Source organism: Miscanthus floridulus, chromosome 1, assembly GCF_019320115.1.
Source record: "Miscanthus floridulus cultivar M001 chromosome 1, ASM1932011v1, whole genome shotgun sequence".
NCBI lineage: Eukaryota > Viridiplantae > Streptophyta > Magnoliopsida > Poales > Poaceae > Miscanthus > Miscanthus floridulus.
The window spans coordinates 2,137,661-2,161,096 of NC_089580.1; the positions used below are offsets into that span (position 1 = coordinate 2,137,661).

General features: G+C 50.8%; 2 protein-coding genes across 2 annotated transcripts; both read left to right on the forward strand.

The window, feature by feature from the left end:
- Positions 1 to 6,092: 6,092 nt before the first annotated feature.
- Positions 6,093 to 14,386, forward strand: LOC136476983 (ornithine aminotransferase, mitochondrial-like). The gene is made up of 10 exons (XM_066475288.1): positions 6,093 to 6,509; positions 10,510 to 10,618; positions 10,809 to 11,039; positions 11,540 to 11,699; positions 11,783 to 11,838; positions 12,943 to 13,095; positions 13,218 to 13,315; positions 13,505 to 13,585; positions 13,681 to 13,914; positions 14,035 to 14,386. The coding sequence occupies exons 1-10, from the start codon at positions 6,358 to 6,360 to the stop codon at positions 14,177 to 14,179; spliced, it is 1,419 nt and encodes a 472-aa protein (XP_066331385.1). The 5' UTR covers positions 6,093 to 6,357; the 3' UTR covers positions 14,180 to 14,386.
- A 1,379-nt stretch (positions 14,387 to 15,765) lies between these two features.
- On the forward strand, positions 15,766 to 16,905 carry LOC136470990 (uncharacterized). Its single transcript, XM_066468722.1, has one exon. The coding sequence runs from the start codon at positions 16,062 to 16,064 to the stop codon at positions 16,542 to 16,544; it is 483 nt and encodes a 160-aa protein (XP_066324819.1). The 5' UTR covers positions 15,766 to 16,061; the 3' UTR covers positions 16,545 to 16,905.
- The last annotated feature ends 6,531 nt before the right edge of the window (positions 16,906 to 23,436 follow it).

Consider the following 23,436-nt stretch of genomic DNA (forward strand, 5'->3'; position numbering starts at 1 on the left):
ATTTGGCAAGAAATGGCTTGCCGAACTCCCGTCGGTCATCTAGAGCCTGAGGAACACTCCGAGCCGAGCCACGGGGTTCACACCGTTCTTCCTGGTCTATGGAGCCGAGGCCATCCTCCCCACTGACTTAGAGTACGGTTCCCCGAGGCTACAGGCCTACAACGAGCAAAGCAACCGCACTGCTCGCGAGGACGCCCTCGACCAACTGGAGGAAGCCCGAGACGTTGCGCTGCTACACTCGGCCAAGTACCAGCAAGCCCTACGACGCTATCAAGCCCGGTGCATTCGAAGCCAAGACCTAAAAGTGGGCAACCTGGTGCTGAGACTAAGACAGAGCAATAAGGGCTGCCACAAGCTGACCTCACCATGGGAAGGGTCATACATCGTCGCCCAAGTGATAAAGCCCGGGACCTACAAGCTAGCCAACAAGAAGGGCGAAATCCTCACCAACGCTTGGAACATAGAACAGCTACGTCGCTTCTACCCTTAAATTCCCAAGCATTGTATACATTGTTTCTCGAAATACAATAAAGAAGCGTTCTTTAGTTGTTCTAATTTTTTGAGAAACCCCCCGAGCCCATCGATGAGGGATCGGCGTTACGATAACGCTATAAGGGAGACTCGGCTCTACCTCTACAGAGGTGCCCACCGTGGGGCTCGAATGCGACTCGGCTCTGCCTCTGCAGAACCGAGCCTCCCTTGGGGGCTAGAAGGGGGGACCCCCCCTAAGTCCTAGCCACTGTTTTTAGTCGTTTTTCGAAAAAAATTTCTACGCCAAACCCTCTCGCGTACTCTGACAAATCGATTGTAAAAAACCTAAGGACCGAAAGTCTGTCTCAGGGCCAAAAGGCCGGCCGAGCCGCGAAACGGCCTACGCCTCTGGGCTACGGCAACTCCCTCACCACCTTTTGCCTGAAGGGCGGCTTAGGCTCCGAGGAAGTTTTTTGCAAGAGATATGTTCAAAAACGAGACAGAGGGCAGAGGCTCAGAAATACAATAAAAACAATTAAAAAGCATATACACACAAGTACTTTAAAAGGCCTCGACGACCACAAGCATCATAATATATTGATGTAAGTCCTAATCTATTTACATGGCCCCTTTGGCCTAGGTCAAAACTCAAGGTCGCCAGCGTCGACGGTCGGCGTAGGAGGAACCACCTCCTCTTCGAACAATCTGGCCAGTGCCGTGCCAGGGGCCTCAGCCGCCTCCACCAGCTTCATGACCTCCTCCTCGGCCTTCTTGTCATCCTCAGCCACGACGTAACCGTCGCTGACGGCCTCGAGGTCGATGCCGGCATAGTGCGAGGAGACGACGGCCAGAGCGCGCTTGACGCCCATATGCAGCGCCCCCCAGAGCCGCTCGGGGACTCAGCAGCTCAACGCGATCAAACAGCTCCCGAGGGAGCTGCCCGACTCGACCCCCCCGACCTCCAAGGCCTCGTAGGCAGTATGAGCGGCGCTCCCAGATCTCGACCTCGAGCACCGCCTGCACTACGATGGAAGCCTCAGCTGCCTGGGAGGCCTCCTTCTCCAACCCTGCGCCAAGACAAGCGGGATGGGGTTAAGCACGAAAGAGAACAAGCCAAACAGGGGCGCAAGCCTATGACCTCACTCTCGGCCTTCTCCCTCCAATTTTGGACCTCGACCTGAGAGGCCTCGGTCGCCCTCGAAGCCTCCCTCTCTAGCTCTGCATCATATCAGGGAGTTAGGGGTCGAACGCAAGAAAAACAAATAAAACAAGGGGCGTGGCTCATCAGGACTCACCCTCGGCCTTTTCCTTCTAGGCTAAGGCCTCGACCCGGGAGGCCTCAGCCACCTTGACAGCCTCCGCCAGGGCACCTTTCGTCAGCAGGTGCGCGCCCTGCTCCGCCTCTAGCTGCTTGGCGATGGCCTTGGCAGAGGTCGCCTCTTGTTCGGCCCGGGACCTGAAGGTGTTCTGCTCATCGGCCACCCGGGTCAGCTCCTCCTCCACTCCGGTTTGTTGGGGTTGATGATCGGGCGGAGGAGACCGTCGTCGACGAGCGACTGCAGCGTCGCCACACACACATCGGACGAACCCCAAAGATCCACCTAGAGGACAACAGCACCACCAGCCATGGGTGCGGTGGAGAATGTGGCTACGGCGGTAAGGCATGCTCTTGCTATCTCTCTCTCTCTTTCTTTCCTCCCCCTTCTCCCTTCTTCTCCCTAGCGCTCCCTTCCTCTGTTCTTAGCAACCACTTGAGGGCAGAAAGGGTGGACGTAGGCGGAAAAGGTAAGGAGGGGCGGGGCGCGGCTCGTCACGTATCTATGAGGGAGGGAAGAGGGCGAAACGGATGGGCGACGAAACCGAGGAAGTTTCCCTAAGATCTAGCTCAGTTAATCCGGATCTGACCAAACCAGCCACGCATCCACCTTCTTCTTATTAACCGCGCGCACACAGTAACGTCCCATCCGCAGACGTTGCGTCGCATTCGACCATAGCAACGGCAAGCGCCATTCCGTCTCCCCGAGGAACCGCCTCAAAAGGCGCACCCACCGTCGTTAGCCGATGGGAAGGGAATATCCCCCACTCGATTCCTTTCAGACTAAGGAACTAGGCACCGAGCCCGTTACGGTCCAGGGGTTCGAAGGCTGGGCCCCTAAGGGTCTCGACAGCCACCCTAGGACAAACAGAGTCAGGGATGACTATGGGCGAGCCCATACATGGCTGAGGCCCAAGCAAGCGATTGCTTGGGATGCCCTAAGTCGTGTCCGAGACCGGCAGGGAGGTCTCTGAATGGGATCCCACCGTAGGGAGGCACCGAGCCCCTGGGGCCAATCGAACGGCCCTGGGACCCACTAGAGAAGCCCTCTGGTACTTTTGGAGTGCGTCTCTAGACCGCTAGCCGACCCCTATCGAATGAGGCACGGGCCTCCACTCGAACTTACCCGGTAACAGCTCATCGGAGGTGTCACTGCTCTCCCACCGAGGGTAGCCTGGCATACTCCACCCCTCCTTCCGAACAAAAAGGATACGCGAGGGCCGCACAAAAAAGACAGGGAAACTCCTAATCGCCCTCTTGCTCCGAGCAGAGGCTCGGGGGCTCTTCCTGCAACCAAGCCGAGGCCCAGCGACCCAAACTCACACTTGGGGACTCGGCAAACGCGATAAACACCCCTTCTTCCGAATGAAAAGGATGCGCGAGGGTCGCACAAAAAAGATAGGGAAACTCCTGATCACCCTCTTGCTCCGAGCAGAGGCTCGGGGGCTCTTCCTGCAACCAAGCCGAGGCCCAGCGACCCGAACTCGCACTCGGGGGCTCGGTAAACGCGATAAAACCCCTCACTCAACATGAGAAAGCCCCTGGAGGAATAAATCCACTCTTCTAGGGCCTCGGGGGCTACACCCGGCGGGTACGCTCGCGCGCACCCACCGAAGCCTCGAGTACGAAACACCATCCCGTCAGGAGCTGCCGCGAGCCAAGTTTCATCAAAACCTCAGGGAGAGCGCTCACACTCTCCCCGAGGCTCGGGGGCTACTGTCAGGTACCATAAAAAGGGGCCCCCTAAGCAAGAACCAAAAAATCACTTAGACCTTGTAAATATCGAAGCCAAGAGACAACCACCGGCGAATCCCCACCTTATCCGAGGCCCGGCTGGACCACCCGGCCCACCTCGAACAATATCCGGGCTCACCCGAAGCGGGCTCGGCCCAGAATGAAACAACGAGGCCTCGGACGAGGTACCGATTCTCCGCCTTGCCCGAGGCCCCACGCCACAAGGCCTCGGATGAGGTACCGATTCTCCGCCTCGCCTGAGGCCCCGCGCCACAAGGCCTCGGACGAGGTACCAATTCTCCGATTCGCCCGAGGCCCCGCGTGACGAGGCCTCGGACGAGCACTCAGTTACTGACTCGCTCGAGGCCGGCTCGGCATCAACCCCATCACCGCCGCCTTGACCAAATTTTCTGACAGGACGTCACGTCCAACCAACGCGTCCAACCACTCCCGCGACGTCAGCCGAACAGCGGCATGATACAGCGAAGTGGCCGACGAGACGGGAGTCACATCGACGCTATGTCGTCCGGGACAGGACGGGGCAGGGGTTACCAGCCGCTGTGCTCGGCACTGTGCCCACAGCTGACACCCATGCTGTACTGTGCTGCCTAACCCCTGCTCCAAGGACAGCGCGGCGTGGAAAGTCAAGTCCGGGTCTCTGTAGCCTCGGAATCAGCGTACAAGACCCACTGCTCCCTCCGAGCCTCGGCTATCCGCTTCTAGGCTCCTGTAGCCTCGGGACTCGCGCCCGCCGAGCCCTCCCACAATGGTTCAGCCTCTGCACCGACTAGGCCTCGGCTCTCCACGTTGTCAGCACTCTGGGACCGACACGTCGTTCGCAGTACGCACCATGCCCTGCGTCAAGCCATGGGAGCTCCCACGTCGCACAGGATCAGGCGTTCCCGGCGCGCCGCTCCAGTGCATCGAGGAAAAGGCCGCTCCACCGACCATGCCGCCACAGTGACAAACTACAGGGCTCAGACATACCGCCTCTGCTCATAAAACGCCACGTAACAAATCCATGTACCACCCCGGTGCCTCCCTTCAACTATAAAAGGGAGTGACCAGGGCCGCTTCTAGGCAAGAGACACACACACATGCAAGCAACGCACAACGCTCCCTCACTGCAAGAGATCAACATCTCAAGCAACCCACGCCACTCTACGTAGAGACCTGGGACTAGCTCCCTCTCTCGCTCAGCTTGTAAGCCCCTACTACAAGCACCTCGGTGCAAGGAATACAAGATCGCTCTCTCAGACTGGACGTAGGGCACCTATTGCCCGAACCAGTATAAACCTGGTGTCTCTTTGCATCACCATCCGGGATTAGGGGCATGCAATACACTTTCACTAGTCGGTTGAGGACCCGTCGGACCAAAACACCGACAGCAACGTACTGAAACCTCATGTAACATAAAAAAAACATATTATAACATCTTAAATCGACAGATGCAACATCAAAAAACATGTTGCAACATTAAAAAAAATATGTTGCAACATTAAAAAAACATGCTGTAAAATAAAAAAAAACATGTTGCAACATCTTAAATCGACAGTTGCAACATCTTAAATTGACTATTGCAGCATCCAGAAAAACATGTTGCAGCATCCCAAATCGACTGTTGCAACATCTCAAATCGACTGTTGCAACATCTCAAATCGACTGTTGCAACATCTCAAATCGACTGTTGCAACATCTCAAATCGAGTGTTGTAATATAGCAAAATCCAATTTTATGCTGAGTGCCATAAAACATGTAACACATTCAAGATTGACTGTTGCAACATATCACATACTACAACATAATCACTGTAAAGTGCAGATCTGGTTGCGCTTGCCTGTGAAGAGCCCGACCACCATGGAGGAGCCTGTCGCTAGTGAGGCCACACCTCCAACGTGTAGTTCGTTGTCGAGAGACACTCGACCATGGAGGATTTAATAGGCGAGAAACACCTCACCATAGGGGTGTCCACTTAGATCCACATTACCACTATGAAGGCAAGATAGGAAGGCGAGCGGGTGTAGCGACGAGGGAAGAACAAGGATGGGCGTAGGCGAGCGGGGCTGTGAGTGAGGAAAGCAGGCAGTGAGTGAGTGAGATGGTTAGCCGCGTCGGGGCGACGAATAGCCGTGTCGGGGCGACGAGTAGTCGCGTCATTGTTAGGGAGATAAGAAAGGGTGACGAACAGCCACATCGGGACGACGAGTAGCCAGGTCATTGTTAGGGAGATAAGAAACCACGTGAGAGAGACCAATAACGACGTGAGAGAGAAATATAAAGATTATTAGACCGTTAGCATGCCGTATAAAACGTTACACGAAGAAAACAGGGCCGGACGCGAGCATTTCCGATGATTTATTTGGCCTTCGACAGAATGCAAGATGCAACCCGTCACATCCACCGATGTACCGTGTCATGTCATGCCAAGCGGAACCCAATCGCGCGAGGGCCGGGCACCGACGAGCCGGAGAGTCCCGCACGGCTCTACCGCTCGCTGCCCCCTCGCCATCGTCCCGGCGCGCCTCGGCGCGCCCAGCAGGCGGACGTGGACGGATAAGATCATCGCGCTGTCCTGCGTCTTCCCCCTGCCCGCCTTCCGTGCCCGTGCCACAACACCGGCCCGAGGCCGAGCCGCCCCGCCCCGAAAGCAATCGGCATCGGTTGCGTTCGGCGTTCGCGTCCAAGTATAGCAAGCAACCGCGACACCTTTTTAGTTAGGTCCCGGCCCGGACCCGGAGGCTGCAGCGGCTGAGCGGCAGCACCCACCATCTGCGCGCGCGTGAGCGACCGGCCGACCGAGCCACTGGGGCACTGAGCTCTGAGAGGGCGCTGCGGGCATGGCGACGGCGCTAGCGCGGCGGGGCGCCGCGGCCCTGGCGCGGTGGCGCGGGATGTGCTCGAGCTCGGCTTCGGCGCCGGGGGCAGGGCGCGCCGCGGCGCTGTCCTCAGAGGAGCTCATGCGGATGGAACGGGACTGCAGCGCGCACAAGTACGTCCGTGTTCGATCCACGCTTATCCCAACTCTCTCTGTTTGCCCCCCATTCCCCTTACTCCTTGCGCGCCCGCCGCGTGCTCGTCGAAACGCCTCTGTGCCTCCGGCCTCCGCCCCTGACGCGATCATGCTCGGAATCGGAATCCTGCCTGCCTTGGTTCTTTCTTGTCTTTTTTGTGCTGAATCTGAAACGTTAGCTCTCTGTTTCGTGTCTTTTTTTTTTTAAGACTAGCACATATGCCCGTGCATTGCTTTGGGGAAAAAAATTGTATATCTTTGTGAGCCTAATATCGTAATGTTCCTGGTTTGAGACTGACAAGAAGCAGGTATACATGGTTTCACACCTTCTTAGATCCTATCCTATAAGTAGTATATATTTTCAGGGCGCTGATTCAAGCTAGGATATTAGTGCAAGAAGTTTACCTTTTTGAGGAGCAGGTGACTTGTGTTTATATACACACACACATTAACTAAGAGAATTTTGAATATCACATGAAGAAATCTGGTCAGATTTCACCAAATAAAGGCATGCGCGGTCAAAATACAGGGATCAAATTTCATCAAAATGAAGGATCAGAAGTGCTAAAGGAGTGGAAGTGCTATTATGTGTAATACCACTCCTAAAATTTAGAAGTAAACGAGTATGATCTGATATTTCCCTATTCAAAGCTTGAATAGTTGAAAGAGGGAACTTCGACCCCCACTCGGTACTCACCAAAATTAGGTCAAGAGTCCCATAAGTTGGCACATCTCTAGAATTCACCAAAGTGAACTTACGATTATTTAATTGCAATTCTCTTAGATTCTGTTTGGTGTCTGTAAAAATAGATCCCTTTTTTTTTTCTGTTCATCATGGCTCCTTGATCTTGGGATGGTTCTGTGTCTTTGGAAGATGGGGTTGATCCTTGGTCCTCCTGTCCTGGATTTGAGCCTGTAAAAATGGTTTTTGACATAGTCCTCAGAGTGTTCATTCGATTCTTGAATTCGGCTCATCAGGGAGATCGCCGTATGAAACTGCCGATTACCTTCTCCTTAATTCATGTGCAACTGCGATTTTCGGATCAAAATGTAGCCTACTAAATTCCGTAGTTCTAGTTGACGTTTTATTCCAATTTAAAAGAATAGTGCCATTTACATTAGTTTTTCAGAGACACAACACCCTAATAAATACTGACCAAATAGTACATAATCAAGATTACATGTCATTTATACAGGACTAAGTTTACTTGCATACTTACCAAGACGATTTGCACATAACATCATCACCACAACAATAGAATGATCATCTGATAGCTTTTGCCATTTCATTAGGTTTTGATGGTTGGTTCAATTGAACAAACTCCCAGTGACTATAATCTAGGTTACACGGATACGTGAGGTTGGCCACGTATCCCGTATCGGATACGTATCCGATACGGATACGCAGTGGATACGCGGCGGATACGTATCCGTGAAGTATCGGCAAAAAAAAAAAAAAAAAAAAACTAAATTCGGATACGTGGACTGATACGTATCCAAGTTGTTTGGGCGTTTGCGATATGGCCTAGCCCACCCACCACTGACCTGCGATATACTATGGCCTATCCCACACGCACTGGGTGGGCTACCGCCAGCCACGCCGCACCCGCGCTGGCGAGGTTCGTGCTGCATCTGCGCCGGGCGGGCTGCCCGCCGACCACGCACCGTGCCGCACCCCGCGCTGGGCGAGTTCTGCGCTGGCGAGGTCCGCGTGCTGCATCCGCGCCGGGTGGGCCGCCCGCTGGCCACGCGCTTGGGGTGGAGTGGGGCGCAGCCATGGTCGCTCGGCCGCCTGCGCCCAGAGGGACCTCGATCACCGGTGTGGGAGGAGGAAGGCATGGCACCGGTGGAGGAGCTGTGAGGAACAGGCCAGCAGGAGCGCAGTCGCACAGACGGCTGATTGAAGGGGCACCGTGTGGGGAAGAATGTTGGGGGAGAGAAAGAAGATTAAAAAATCTAATCTTGGGCCCAGCTAAGCACAGGCAGGGAAAACGTGCTGTACATTTATATACCAAAAATACCCCTCCAACTGCCAGCACAGGTAGAATTAGCAACTAGAAGCTGTGAAATGATTGGAGTAGTCTCCAGAGAGCATCCATACATACGCTGCCAATAATTTTAATGTCCTTTATTATTATTTTTTATAAAAAATAATAAAACGTATCCACGTATCAGGTTTCCTCAAAAAATGGTGTATCCGCGTATCCGTATCCGTCTGATACCGATACACGTATCCGTATCCGTGCTGCTTAGACTATAATCAAAGGATCCCAACTATATGTACGCTTCTACCGGATGTCACGTATGTATTTATATCATGGATTTTAAATTTTATTGTTCACACAGAATTCAAAATTTATGTTTTCTTGTAATCTTAATTGATTTTGTAGCATTAATATTGTGAAGATAGTTGTGTTCGACAAGTTAGTGACACATAATCTAATGAAATGGCAAAAGCTATCAGATGATCGTTCCATTGTTGTGACGATGTTACACGCAAATCGTCTGGGTAAATATGCAAGTAAATTTAGTCCTATGTAAATGACGTGTCATCTTGGTTATGTATTATTTGGTCAGTATTTATTAGGGTGTTCTTGTCTCTGAAAAACTAATGAAATGGCAATATTCTTTTAAATTTGGATAGAACATCAACTGGAAACTACGGAATTTAATAGGCTGCTTTTTGATCCAAAAACCGCAGTTGCGCATGAACTAAGAAGGTAATTAGAAGAGTAAAGTGCACCAGCGGTCCCTAAACTTGTACCGCTGTGTCATCCCGGTCCCTAAACTCGCAAATCGACCGTTTAGGTCCTCAAACTTGTTCATCTGTGTCATCTCGGTCCCTAAACTTGTTCGGTTGTGTCATCCCGGTCCCTAAACTTGCAAATCACCCGTTTAGGTCCTCAAACTTGTTCAGTTGTGTCATCCCGGTCCCTAAACTTGGTTTTGAGTCTCATCTGGGTCATAACAGGGTGATCTAAAAACTTTATATCAAAAAATAATTCATAACTTTTTCATATGAACTCGAATGAAGACAAACTTTATATCAAAATTGTAGCCCTCGACGCGATCTACGACTTTGTAGTTGAAAAGTTTTTGAATTAAAACTGTTTAGGGTCCCAAAATATTATTGTATGTTTATAAATTTTGAAATTTGAAATTTAAAATTATCAAACAATCTTGGATATTGATATGGTCTATATGAAAGTTATAGTTCTCAATACGATCTACAACTTTGTAGTTGAAAAGTTTTTTGTTTGAAGTCATTTAGTGTCCCAAAATTTAATTTTAAATTTCAAATTTCAAAATCTATAAACATATAATAATATTTTGGGACCCTAAACAGTTTTAATTCAAAAAACTTTCAACTACAAAGTCGTAGATCGCGTCGAGGGCTACAATTTTGATATAAAGTTTGTCTTCATTCGAGTTCATATGAAAAAGTTATGAATTATTTTTTGATATAAAGTTTTTAGATCACCCTGTTTTGATCCAGATGAGACTCAAAATCAAGTTTAGGGACCGGGATGACACAACTGAACAAGTTTGAGGACCTAAACGGGTGATTTGTAAGTTTAGGGACCGGGATGACATAGCCGAACAAGTTTAGGGACCGAGATGACACAGATGAACAAGTTTGAGGACCTAAACGGTCGATTTGCGAGTTTAGGGACCGGGATGACACAGCGGTACAAGTTTAGGGACCGCTGGTGCACTTTACTCTAATTAGAAGTTTCATACAGTGACATGTCTTTCTGAGATGACACTCTTGTCTCAGGTAGCATAATATTTTTCTTCCATACTTGTAAGGGATTGATAGCGGTGCTGTTCGATTTGAATGCGCACACTCCTGTGAATGCGTATTTTTTTTTATTGATGGGAAGTTTGTACTGAGGCCCTAAACTTCTAAATGCTTCTGCAAGAATTTATTTCAGCAATGCAGTTACTCACTCTTCTATTAACATTTCAATGCCTGCAGCTACCATCCAATCCCCATGGTGTTTTCCAAAGGAGAAGGTTCACACATAGTGGACCCCGAAGGCAACAAATACATCGATTTTCTCTCTGCTTATTCTGCAGTCAATCAGGTAGATTTCTTTCCGTGGGGCTACTATTTGTTTAAACCTCATCTATGTAAATACAGTAAATCGTGTCTGGAAACTATTTGTTGTCAAAACAGACCGGAAGTTAGAAAAGTTAAGTTGGGATACTACATTGTTTGTCATGCTTCTTTTTATGCATGTACTCAAACTGTGTAATGTTTGCCATTCCGTGCAGGGTCATTGCCATCCAAAAGTCCTGAGAGCTTTGATAGAACAGGCAGAAAGGCTTACGCTCAGTTCTAGAGCTTTCTACAACGATAAGTTCCCAATCTTTGCGGAATATCTGACAAGCATGTTTGGATATGACATGATGTTGCCAATGAATACTGGAGCTGAAGGAGTTGAAACTGCTATCAAATTGGCTAGGAAATGGGGTTATGAGAAGAAACAGATACCAAAGAATGAGGTATGAGTGTATGACCCGACAAAAAAGATTGTTCAATTCTGGTCCTGATAGTGGTGTGCAGTTTTTCCATACTTGGATTTGCTCGTGCTTCCCTGAAGTTCTGTCTTGTGACTACAAAGCTGTTGTAAGCTTTGAGTAGGTTCTTACTAGATGACGAGGTTGCATCCATCAATTCTTAAAATCCTGTTACTGCATAGCCTGTGGACTCCTGGATGATGTGCTCTAAGATATACTTAGATGCAAATCATGTACCTGGTCTTTTTCCTTTTGATTGTCTTACTTATATATCATGAAACCCCTATTTTACTTCTCATATAATTATATCAAAATAAATTCAGAAAGTTTAATATGAGCAAACAATCTGGAAAGACACATACTCTTTTTATTCTTAATTCCGTTTAGTGCAAGTTTGGTGCACGCCATATCTTGATAGACCATAAATTTCAGATCTTCAGAAGTAGAAAATTCACTAATTTACCAAAATGTTTGCTGCTTTGCAGGCTTTGCTTGTCTCTTGCTGTGGGTGTTTCCATGGTCGAACTCTTGGTGTCATTTCCATGAGCTGTGACAATGATGCAACTCGTGGTTTTGGTCCTTTGGTTCTTGGCCATCTTAAAGTTGATTTTGGAGATATTGATGGGTTAAAGAAAATCTTTGAAGGTAATTTATCTGTTTAACATTGCCAAACATACGTTGTTTTAGTTTACGTGTTTCTGCATGTTGACAATTACTATTTATTTCAGAGCATGGAGATCGGATTTGTGGTTTTTTATTTGAACCTATCCAAGGTGAAGCTGGGGTATGTGTTTATCATGCTGTATCTGGCATTGACTGTTCTGAGCACATATTTCATTTACAGTTAGAAACTAGCCACTTCCTAGCAATTATCACCCCCCAGAGGCCCAGATTCACCACTAAGAGCCCTGCAGCAAAGGACCCTCAGGAAGAGTCCGTCAGGTTGACTCGAAATACGAGTTAATTCGTAGGATAGGTGCTGTATTCTATGTTAATCTGTTAGATATCCACTTATAGGTAACGCGGGAATTAGCAAAAAACTTCATTACCTCAAATATTTCCTACACAGCAGTACTATCGCTTTGCATCATCCATTGAATGATTGTGTACAATAGATATTCTGTTACACCTACACTCAACCAAGGAAAGAGTAGCATATATTAGCCCACATATTTACTTTACACCTAGAAACAAATTGCTTCTCAGCAATCCTTGCATTGCAAGCTTGCATTAGATATCCATTGATCCTATATGTGACCAAGGAATGAGCAGAAGGTATAGCTCAATATATTTCCTGTAGACTGAGAAACAGAGAAAGTAACTGCTTTTCAGCAAGGCATAGAGTGTTCCTTAGCTCTTTGTGATAATATTTTCTCCCAGCTGTGTGAAAAAGAATTGTTTAACATTAGTACAATAGAGGCTTGTGCACATTATCGATTTAGCTCTCAATATATTTCTCTCTTTTTCACTCTCAAGATTCAAGATTCATTTGATGTGTTAGTGCAAACACATAGATAATAAGTCCATGTATTTTATAACTATAAACTCAAAGTTTTCTGTACATTCCTCCTGGAATGTGTCCCATACCATTTGGGTTAACATATTTTCACTAACTACTGTATTTTTGTTCATCTGGTTTGGATGATTTCGTCATACTTTGCTAGCTGTGGTGGACTGGTGGTAAAGTAAACCAGGAACAATTTGATTTCAAATATATAGTTTTGGTTTGATTTTATAGCACTTTTCCTTGGTGTTTTGTTTCAGTTATCATTAATGGTTAATGTTTTTTTAGTTTCACATTTTTTAATTTGACCTTTTTTTTCTCGAACACGGAGGAGAGCTCCGTATTTTTGTATTATTTAATTTGATCTTCATGTTATACATGTAGGTAGTAATCCCACCAGATGGCTATTTGAAAGGTGTCAGAGACTTGTGTTCTAAACATAACATTTTGATGATTGCTGATGAGATCCAAACTGGCATAGCTAGAACTGGTAAAATGCTGGCATGTGACTGGGAAAACATACGGCCTGACATGGTGGTAAGTTTCTTTTCTGCTACACTCTTGTTTATTAACTATACTCAGTATCTGCTGGTCACTTCCCCATTTTGCTTCAGAGTATGCAACTACACTTACGGTTTCAAATTGTCTTTGCTATACAGATTCTAGGCAAAGCACTCGGTGCTGGAGTTGTTCCAGTCAGTGCAGTTCTTGCAGACAAGGATGTCATGCTGTGTATCAGACCAGGGGAACATGGAAGGTATGACCAAATCTCTAATCTTTTCTAGCAAACCAGTTTAGTTCTATGTCTAAAGGATATCAAACTTATGTTTTCTGTATCTAAGGAATATTTGGTTCTATCTTCGGTTCGAACATAGTCTGTGTTACTCCTGTATAACAATTCTGTATGTGTACTGCTCCTGAATGTGTTATATTTGACTACTTACAGTACATTCGGTGGGAATCCGTTAGCCAGCGCTGTGGCAGTTGCATCACTGAAAGTGGTCAGAGACGAAGGTCTTGTTGAAAGGTACATTCCCTTAAGAAACTTTGTTAGTTTGTCAGATTATCTTGTACGGAGTACTATCTATCCACTCGGTGATATTTTCTTCTGACCCACTGCAGGGCTGCAAAGTTAGGACAGGAGTTTAGGGACCAGTTACAGAAGGTTCAGCAGAAATTCCCTCAAATCATAAGAGAAGTGCGCGGGAGGGGTTTGCTGAACGCAGTGGATTTAAACAATGACGCTCTATCTCCAGCTTCTGCATATGACATCTGCATCAAGTTGAAGGAGAGAGGCATTTTAGCGAAACCCACACATGACACTATAATCCGACTTGCTCCTCCCCTCTCAATTAGGTATGATCCTCACCTAAGTGTTTACGGTCACACCCTTGTTCATTCATTTGGTAGTACGATTACATGTTCGGAACCAGAAACTGTCGGCCAGCTGATACCTAAACCATTTATGGTTTTCAGTCCTGAGGAGCTTGCAGAAGCATCCAAGGCGCTTAGTGACGTGCTGGAGCATGACTTGCCACAGATGCAGAAGCAGATAAAAAAGCCAGAATCTGAGGCAGAGAAGCCAGTCTGCGACAGATGCGGCCGGGACCTGTACGGATGAGTGAAGCCTCCGAACAGAGATAGCTGCATTTTCGTAGGCACCCATCTCGCCCCAAAAGAAATAACAGAGCAGGGGATTCTAGCTACTTAGGTTTACGTGTTATGCGACTTGTTGCATCGTATATTAAGGGTATCAGCTATTGCTACCCTGATGAATATCAAATAAATGGGTAGCATTCACATGCACTGTGAATCTACCATCAAGCCATATGATTTCGCGCTCCCCTTCTTTGCAATTTTTATTAAGTAGTATCTGAAAATTCCAACAGAAAGTTAATCAGAAAATATGCAATCTTAACAATGGATAATCATTCTGAAAGGAAAGAAGGATGGATGATTGTCCGGTCGTGGTACCGTTGACATATATTCCATTAAAAAAACAGGAATAAAAATGAGTTAGCTCTGGAATTATTTCCTTTGGTAAAAGATACTTAGAGCTTAACTTCCACTAACTCACATACCCCTTCTCATATAGTTGCCAAACACACCCTCATGTTCTTTGAAGTCCTAAGAGAAGCCACCCTCGTGATCTTTGAAGTCCTAGGTGACGCTAAGCTCTAGCTGATTGATAATTTTGTTGAGTCCAAATCCAAATTAAAGTGCTTCACTCATCTGTGCGGGATCACGTAATAGGGCTGATTTTTCCTCAAAACACAATAAATACGTAAACGCTCACCCTAGGAAGACATGTACACATCCTGCCTGGCTGCCTCTGTGAGTACCCCCTATGAAGGCATATCCTACCTCTATGAGTACTTCTGAAAAGTTGGACAGACAAATCTTCATTGACAAAGTTACCACGAACACCTCGTTGTTGTCGATGCCCTTAAATCAAAGAAAGAAAAAAATGTGAACGCACACCGGCACACGTTAAGTCGAATACTCAACCAGGATAGCACGTTCCACTACCAAAAAAAAACAACCAACAGAGCTAGGCTCATTGCTACTATGGGTTTGATTTGAAATTGGAACTAGTGGCCGTTATCATGTGGCATGAATAGGTTCTGATGGATGTAGACAAGCTATTTACAGCCCGTTTAGATTGGATAAGAATTCTTAGAATCCACTATTTTCTATTATCAATTTTTCATTGGATTATGATATTCTAAAAAAATCTCTGTGTTAAAATCCAACCAGTAGAACTTGAGTTGTTTGGATGGGATTCTAAGATTTTTTACTTGATTTCAAAATCAACTGACATCTAAACGGGGCCTTAGCTGAGTCTATGGTGTAATTGAAAAGATATTTCCTCCAAATGGATACCTAATATTTGGATACCAATGTGTCGTTGACCAATATTGTAACACTAAAATATATAATAAAATCAAAAGATATGATATTATGAAATTGTTTCAAGACAAATTTACATGCGCCTTTCACTTTCCCAAACTAAATAGCTTTACAGATTAAAAAATTTAACAAATATTGATAATCAAACTTAAAAAAATTAAGAAAATCTTGTGCAAAATACTTCTTAATGCAAAGGTCACAGCACTTCTGCACATTCATGAAAATACTCTTCTGCATATTCATAAAAAATAATAAAATCTTGTGCAAAATACTTCTTATATATTTCAGTTGGCTAACAATTACTAGCTCTTATAGTATCAAACATACCCTAAAGCAAGCATGTTAGTACAATTCTAAATGCAGACAACCCATTCCATTTCCAGGTGGCATTTCCTCACCTATGTGCTAGGACGCAAGGTCAACCAGGCTCCCTACATTTAGGCAGAACCTTCAGAAAATAAGCACATTCATAGAACTGCTTATTCGTGCTATCTGTTTCATCCTTGTCCTTTCCACGTCAAAGGCTTTAAATGTTTATATATATATTATAAACAAAAAAAGCGAATACATGAGATGAGGTTGAATTGTGGACCATGGACGCTGATGAGACCCAGCCGCAAGAGCCGTCTCTGCCTCCGCCCCGCGCTGCCGTCCGGTCCCGGCCGTCGAGCTGGAGCAGCAGCGGGAGCAGCGGCGGCGTCGAGTACACGAGCCTCCGGGACGTGCTCGCCGAGGCCGGTCCCGGGAGCGGCGGCGGCAGCTTCGGGGACGCTGCCGGCCCCGCCGCGATCGACTTCAACGCGTCCAACATCAACATCCGCAACCAGCTGCTGAAGCACGCCGCGTCGGCGTACCTCCAGTCGGCGATCGTCGTCCCGCCGCGGGACCGTGGGTGCCTCAGCAGGCTGTGGAGGAGGCTGCTGCACCGCGGGCGGTGCCGCGTCCTCCTGCGGCCGTGGCCGGAATGCTGCGGCGACGCCGGGGACCCAGCGTGCCTCTGCGCCGCGTCCGTTGCAGGCTCGGTGCGCCGGCTCGTCGCCTTCCTGTCCGGCTGCGTCGCTCGCATGTGGACGTAGAAACATGCGTCACCGACTCGCCATCGATTGGAGCCTTGGAGGTGAGGTGAATGCTAGATTTGTAATAGCTGAAAACATACGATACGATTAAATAGATGGATTGACGGCCGAGGCCAAAGGAAGGAGAAGGTGAGATGTTCTACATTCCACCGGTGAACCGGAAAATTACCGGCCAAGACGACGTGACGTCGTTGATCATCGAAAATGACTGATTAACATTGCGAAGAAAATATAGGATTTTTTTTTGCTCATTGTATTCTTATAGATTGTACCTATTGTTCTCACGTGCAAGAAGGCATGGACTCATGTAGAATGTACTACCTCTGTCTTAAAAGGATAATCTACAACTCTAGGCCTTATCAAACTATCTTTATCTTCATTTTGACAAAATTTGTAGAAATATTATAACATGTATCACTCTAAATAGGTATATTATAAAAATATATTTTATGACGAATCTTGTGATACTTAATTATTCAATATGATAAATATTAATGTATTTTTAATACAATTTTAGCCATACTTCAAACCATTTAACTTAGCACTATTCTATAATTGCATCTTTTTTTTGGCTGGAGACTTTTTTCTTTGAAACAATGTATAGGGGTTCAAACTCACTGCCTTAGGGCAGTCCCAATGAAAGAAACTAGTAGTTTCTATAACATAGGATACCGCACAAAAAAATACTGCTTTTCAACCCATTGTGTTGGTGTTACGGACCGGGGGGTCCTCAACCGACTAGTGAATTTGAACTGCGTGCCCCTAATCCCGGATGGTGATGCAAAGAGACACAATGTTTATACTGGTTTAGGCAATCGATGCCCTACGTCCAGTCTAAGAGATCGATCTTATATTCCTTGCACCGAAATGCTTGTAGTAGGGGGTTACAAGCACGGTGAGAGAGGGAGCTAGTCCCAGGTCTCGGCGAGGTGTCGTGTGGGCTGCTTGAGACGTTGCTCTCAGGCGGCCGGGATGTGTGTGTGTGTGTGTGTGTGTGTTACAGGGCGTTCTTCTCCGTGAGTTCTCCCTCCCTAAATGGCCTAAGTCCTCTCCTTTTATAGTTGAAGGGAGGACAAGGACAGTACATTGTGCTAACTATACGGCATCGTGCCAACAGGAGCGCATGGCCGAGCCCTGTGGCCTGCTCCTGTGGCGGCATGGTCGTTGGAGTGGTCTGTCCTTGGAGCACTGGGGCGGCGTGGTGGTCACATCCGATCCTGTGCGTCATGGGAACTCCAGGACTGCCTCGGAGTGGGTGTGGCGGCGAACGTGCGAGCCGCTGTGGACTGACTGTGCACGAGGCCGAGGTTCGATTGGTGCCGAGGCTGCACCGCCGTGGAGGGGTCTCGGTGGACACGAATCCCGAGATAGCAGAGACCCTGGTGCATAGTGCTGAGGCTCGGAGAGAGCGATTGATCCGGGGTGCTGGTTTGAAGATGGTGATGACCCGGGCCAGGCCGCCCACGTCGTGTTGTTTTCGAGGCGGGGATCGCGGGGCACAGTGTGGTGCGGGCGCTGGTCGTGTGCACAGCGTCAGGATACAGTGACCGGTAATCCCCGCCGTGCCCTGTCCTAGCTGGTATGGTGCTGATACAACCCCATGTCCCGTCGGCCATTCTGCGGTGTCGAGCCATCGTCCGGCTGAGATTGCGGGAGTGGTTGACGTATTAATGGGACATGACGTGCTGTTGGGAGGGTCGGTCGAGGCGGGGGGTGACGGGCTAAGGACAAACCAGCCTCGAGCGATACGGAGAATGAGGCCTCGCGCGAGACGGAGATTGGATTCCTTGTCGAGGCCTTCCGTGAGAGGCCTCGCGCGAGGCAGAGATTGCACTCCTTGCCGAGGCCTTCCGTGAAAGGCCTCGCGCGAGGCGGAGATTGCGTCAGGACGCCGAGACCTCCTGTGCGAGGCTCGAGGCGGGGCGGAGAGCCTGGTAGGCTCGGACGTGGCCGGTGAGGAGCCTACGGCTTAGCTTCTAGCTTTGCTTTTTGAGGGGATTTAAGTGACCCTTTTGATGTTTGCTCGGGGTACCCGGTTCTATGGTACCCGACAGTAGCCCCCGAGCCCCCGGGGGAGTGCGTGCACTCTCCTGGGGGTTTGCCGAGGCTTGGTTTATAGCCGCTCCCATAGGAATTGGGTTATGTTTCTTGAGGTTTCGGTGGGTGCGCGTGAGCGCACCCGTCGGGTGTAGCCCCTGAGGCCCTGGAGGAGTGGAGTTACTCCTCTAGGGGCTTTTTTTGTTTTGCGTTTGAGTGAGGAGTTTTTATCATATTTGCCGAGCCCACAAGTGCAAGTTCGGGTCGCGGGGGTCTCGGCGAGGTTGCAGGAAAAGCCCTCTAGTCTTCGCACGGAGCGAGAGGTCCGTCAGGGGTCCCCCTGGCTTTTGGTACGACCCTCATGCTTCCTTTTCGCTCAGAAGGAGGGGTGGAATATGCCAGGCTACCCTCGATGGGCACGAGCGTGGACACTTCCGGTGAGCTGTTATCGGGTGAGTCTGAGTGAAGGCCTGTGCCCCGTTCACTAGGGGACGGCTAGTGGTCCAGAGACACACTCCAAGTGTACCGAAGGGTTTCTCTAGTGGGTGCCGAGGCCATTCGATGGGCCTCGGTGGCTCGGTGCCTCCCTACGGTGGGATCCCATTCGGAGACTTCCCTGCCGGTCTTAGACATGACTTAGGACGCCCCGAGTGATTGTTCACTCAGGCCTCGGCCGTTCGTAGGCTCGCCCCGAAGTTGTCCCTGACTCTATTGCCCTGGGGCGGCTGTCGAAACCTCTGGGGGCCTAGCCTTCGAACCTCTAGACCGTAACGGGTTCGGTGCCCTTTATCGTATTTGTAACGAAACTTCTAGCGCGGACTTAGACCGTTTGTCTTTGTCTTGAGTGCAGGAAGAGCCCCTAAGCCTCCGCCCGGAGCATGAGGGCGGTCAGGGTCCCCTAACTGTTTCATCCGACCCTCACATATCATTTTCGTTCGGACGGAGGGTTTGTTTGCCGAGCCCATTCTGGTGCGAGCCAGAGCCGCTGGTCTCGGCAAGGTTGCAGGAAGAGCCCCTAGCCTCTGCGCGGAGCGAGAGGGCCATCGGGAGTTCCCCTGGCTTTTTATACGCCCCTCGCGCGTGAGGGTTTGTTTGCCGAGGCCCCTTTGGGTGCGAGCCCAGGTCGCGGGGTCTCGGCATATCTGCAGAAAGAGCCCCCTAGCCTCTGCACAGGGCGAGAGGGCCATCAGGAGCTCCCCTGTCTTTTTGTATGACCCTCACGCTTCCTTTTCGCTCGGAAGGAGGGTTTGTTTTGCCGAGCCCCTTCGAGTGCGAGCCGGGGTCGCTGGGTCTCGGCAAGGTTGCAGGAAGAGCCCCTTAGCCTCTACATAGGGCAAGAAGACCGTCGGGGGTTCCCCTGACTTTTTGTACGACCCTCACACTTCCTTTTCGCTCGGAAGGAGGGGTGGAATGTGCCTCGCTACCCTCGGTGGGCATGAGCGGTGGCACTTTTGGTGAGCTGTTATCGAGTAAGTCCGAGTGGAGGCCCGTGCCCTATTCGCTAGGGGATGGCTAGCAGTCCAGAGACACACTCCAAGAGTACTAGAGGGTTTCTCCAGTGGGTGCCGAGGCCGTTCGCTGGGCCTCGGTGGCTCGGTGCCTCCCTATGGTGGGATCCCATTCAGAGACTTCCCTGCCGGTCTCGGACATGACTTTGGGCATCCCAAGCGTTTCGCTTGCTTGGGCCTCGGCCCCGTATAGGCTCACCCGCGGTCGTCCCTGACTCTGTTATCCTGGGGTGGCTGTCAAAACCTCTTGGGGCCCAGCCTTCGAACCCCTGGACCGTAATAGGCTCAGAGCCTGGTTCCTTCATATGAAAGGAATAGGCCAGGGAATATCTTCCCCATTGGCTCGACAACGGGTGGCACGCCTTTTGAGGCAGTTTCCTGGGGAGGCAAAACGACGCCTGCTGTCGTAGTGGCCGAGCGTGACGTGGTGGATGGGACGTAACTGTTCTCGCATTTAATGAGAAAGACGTGGGCGCGTGGGCTGGTGAAATCGGCTCGTGGTTAACTGCGTCGGATCGGGGGGAAACTTCCCCGATTTCATCGCCCGTTCGTTTTGCCTTCCCCCTGCATAAATACTCGAAGAGTCTCACCCCTCCTCACCTTACCTTGCCTGCATTAGCTCTGCCTCCGTCGAGCCATCGCTAGAGCAGCGGGTGCCAGGAAGAAGAAGGGAGAAGAGCGAGCCTAGGGAGAAAGCGAGAAAAAAGTGAGAGCGAGGGAGAGAGAGAAAAACTCACCGCCGCATCCGATCCCTCCATCGCACTCATGGCCGGTGACATCGTCATTGTCGAGGCAGACCCCTGGGATCCGTCAGACTTTACCAAGGAGATGCTTCAGTCGCTTGTCGACGGTGGACTCCTTCGCCCGGTGACAGACCCCACCAGGCCGGAGTGGATTGCTCCGTACGGCGAGCTAGAGCCGAGGCCTCGCGACGGCTACGTCGTGAGCTTCGTCTCCTTTCACGAGCATGGCCTCGGCGTCCCAGCGGATCGGTTCATACGGGCGCTCCCACACTACTACGGCGTGGAGCTCCACAACTTTAATCCCAACTCCATCGCTCAGGCAGCTATCTTTGTTGCCGTCTGCGAGGGGTATTTGGGGATTGCTCCCCATTGGGAGTTGTGGCTCCACCTATTCCGGGCGGGGCACACCACCAAGCCGACGGGCACGTCGGGTACGAGGAAGGCGACGAGGGCCAGTGGCTACACTCTCCAAGTGCGCCAGGACCGCCATCACCTCTACATCCTGGCCCAACTCGCGTCCTCCAACCGCCGATGGTACACGAGCTAGTTCTACCTTCGTAATGATGATGGAGGACTTCCCCCCTACACTGGGCAGATTGTGGGGAGCTGCCTGGAGAGATGGAAGTACGGCGTCCCAAAGGACGACCAGCCCAAGCTGCAACTGCTTCTGGAGGGGTTGGCGAGACTGCGGGGCCATGGTCTTACCGTGGCTATGGTCATGGCCGCCTTCCACCACCGGAGGGTGCTACCGCTGATGGCTCGGCGGCGGCGGCTGTTCGAGATGAAGCCGGGTGAGCCCATTGAGGGCATCCGAATGTCCTCCTCCACCCTTTCCGATGAGGAAATTCTTCGTCGGGTGGGGGAGATGGTAGAGGCGAAGCTGAGGGGTGGCAACTTGACCCCTATCACGATGCGGCCGTCATGGGGGTTTCTCTCGCTGGTAAGTCGTGTGCCGCTATAGCCTCCGAGCCTCCTCAGTCTCCCCTTACCCCTTGTTCCCTTATGTGCGTTCATCGTTCCTGCAGGGGATGAGGGACGTGCGTTCCTCTCCGCCGCCCATTCCCGAGGACGCGAGGCGGCGGGTGATCAACCGCGCGCACGCCGACACGCAGAAAAAATGGAAAGACGCCAAGGCAGCAAAGCGCACAAAGCAAATCCTCACGCGCGAGGAGCTAGATAAGCACCGCTGTCAACAAAGGAAGGATGGTCTCCTGTTGGAGGAATCCCCGTCGCTGTTGCTGTCGACGGAGGCCTCGGACGGGGATGATGAGGGCGAGGTGGGGGGAGGTCATCTGGACCATCTCCCTGACATAGTGGAGGTGGTGCTCGGGGCATTGGCAAGCAGCCTGGCACTCCTGGGAGGAGGAGGAGAAGCGGACCCAGGGTCGGTGATTGCTTGCTCCGGGGCCAAGGCCGACACGCCCGGGGCGCGGGCGTTGGGCAAACGTGCCATTAGCCTGGTGGGCTCAACGGTGATGGTGGAACAAGTGGCGGCAGAGGCGACGCTACCGCCCCTGCAGAGGACCGATGGGGTGCCGGGGTCCTTTGAGGACCGGCCAGCGCCGATGGACATAGAGGCGATGCCTCTGCCGCCGCCACCGCCTTTGCGGACGAGGTTTGCCATGGCGAAGCGGTTGCCGCCCCATTCAAGGTAGGTGTATTTTTGGCGGGGTCGTAGTGCCTTCCGTTCGCCTTTTGGTCTCGTGCTAACCCTGTAGGTTATTTTTCCTTAGTCGGAAGCGGCCTGCGGACAAGCTTCCCTTGGCGTCCCTTAAGGCGCTTAAGGCGAGCCCCGGCTCCTCCGCCCACTGGGTGGCGGAGGCACAAGCCGCTATTCAACGTGGCGCGGCATCGACGAGGGCCGACCCGAAGGAGCCGGCCGCCCAAGGAGGGGCCGTCGAGGCGACCCCTACATAGACAGGGGAGGGAGTGCTTCCGCCCCGCGAGGGCGAGGCTCACGAGTTGGATGGGGCCGGCGTGCCCTTGGTTGCCGAGGCCCCCAGGGTCTCCGAGGCTGAAGCGACGGAGGCCGAGGCGCCTAAGACCGTAAGACCGCAGCGGCCACGGTCGGTGTTTCTACGATCACCGAGGCCGTGATGGCGGAGGCCGGAGCCTCCGAGACCGTCGAGGCCATAATTGTGGAGGCCGGAGCCCTCGAGATCACCAAGGCCAACGTGATGGCGGTGAGGCCATCTGTCCAGGAGGTGGAGATGAAGGCGGCAGAGGCCTCGGTGGCACCCTTGGTTTAGGGCCCGCCGTTGTTGCGAGAGAGCGCCCGGGAGGTGGAGGTCTATCCGATCTCCTCTGACGATACTTCCTAGGCGCGGGAGGTGGTCGACGCCGAGGAGACCGGTGCCATGGAATAGCCGGCTCTAATCTTGGGCGAGGGAAGCTCGGCCCTCGTGTGGGCGCAACCCGAGCCTCACGGGTGGGATCACCCGCGGGTACTGTGGCGGAGCCGGGACGACCCTGAGGGGGAGCCTCTATTCGCCCTCGAGGATGCAGCCGAGGGCGGGCGCTGGGGCACCTTCAAGCAATACCGCCAGCTGGCGGAGCGGTCGCTATGGACGGCGCTGTCCGTGGTGGCCGACGAACTGCCCAGAG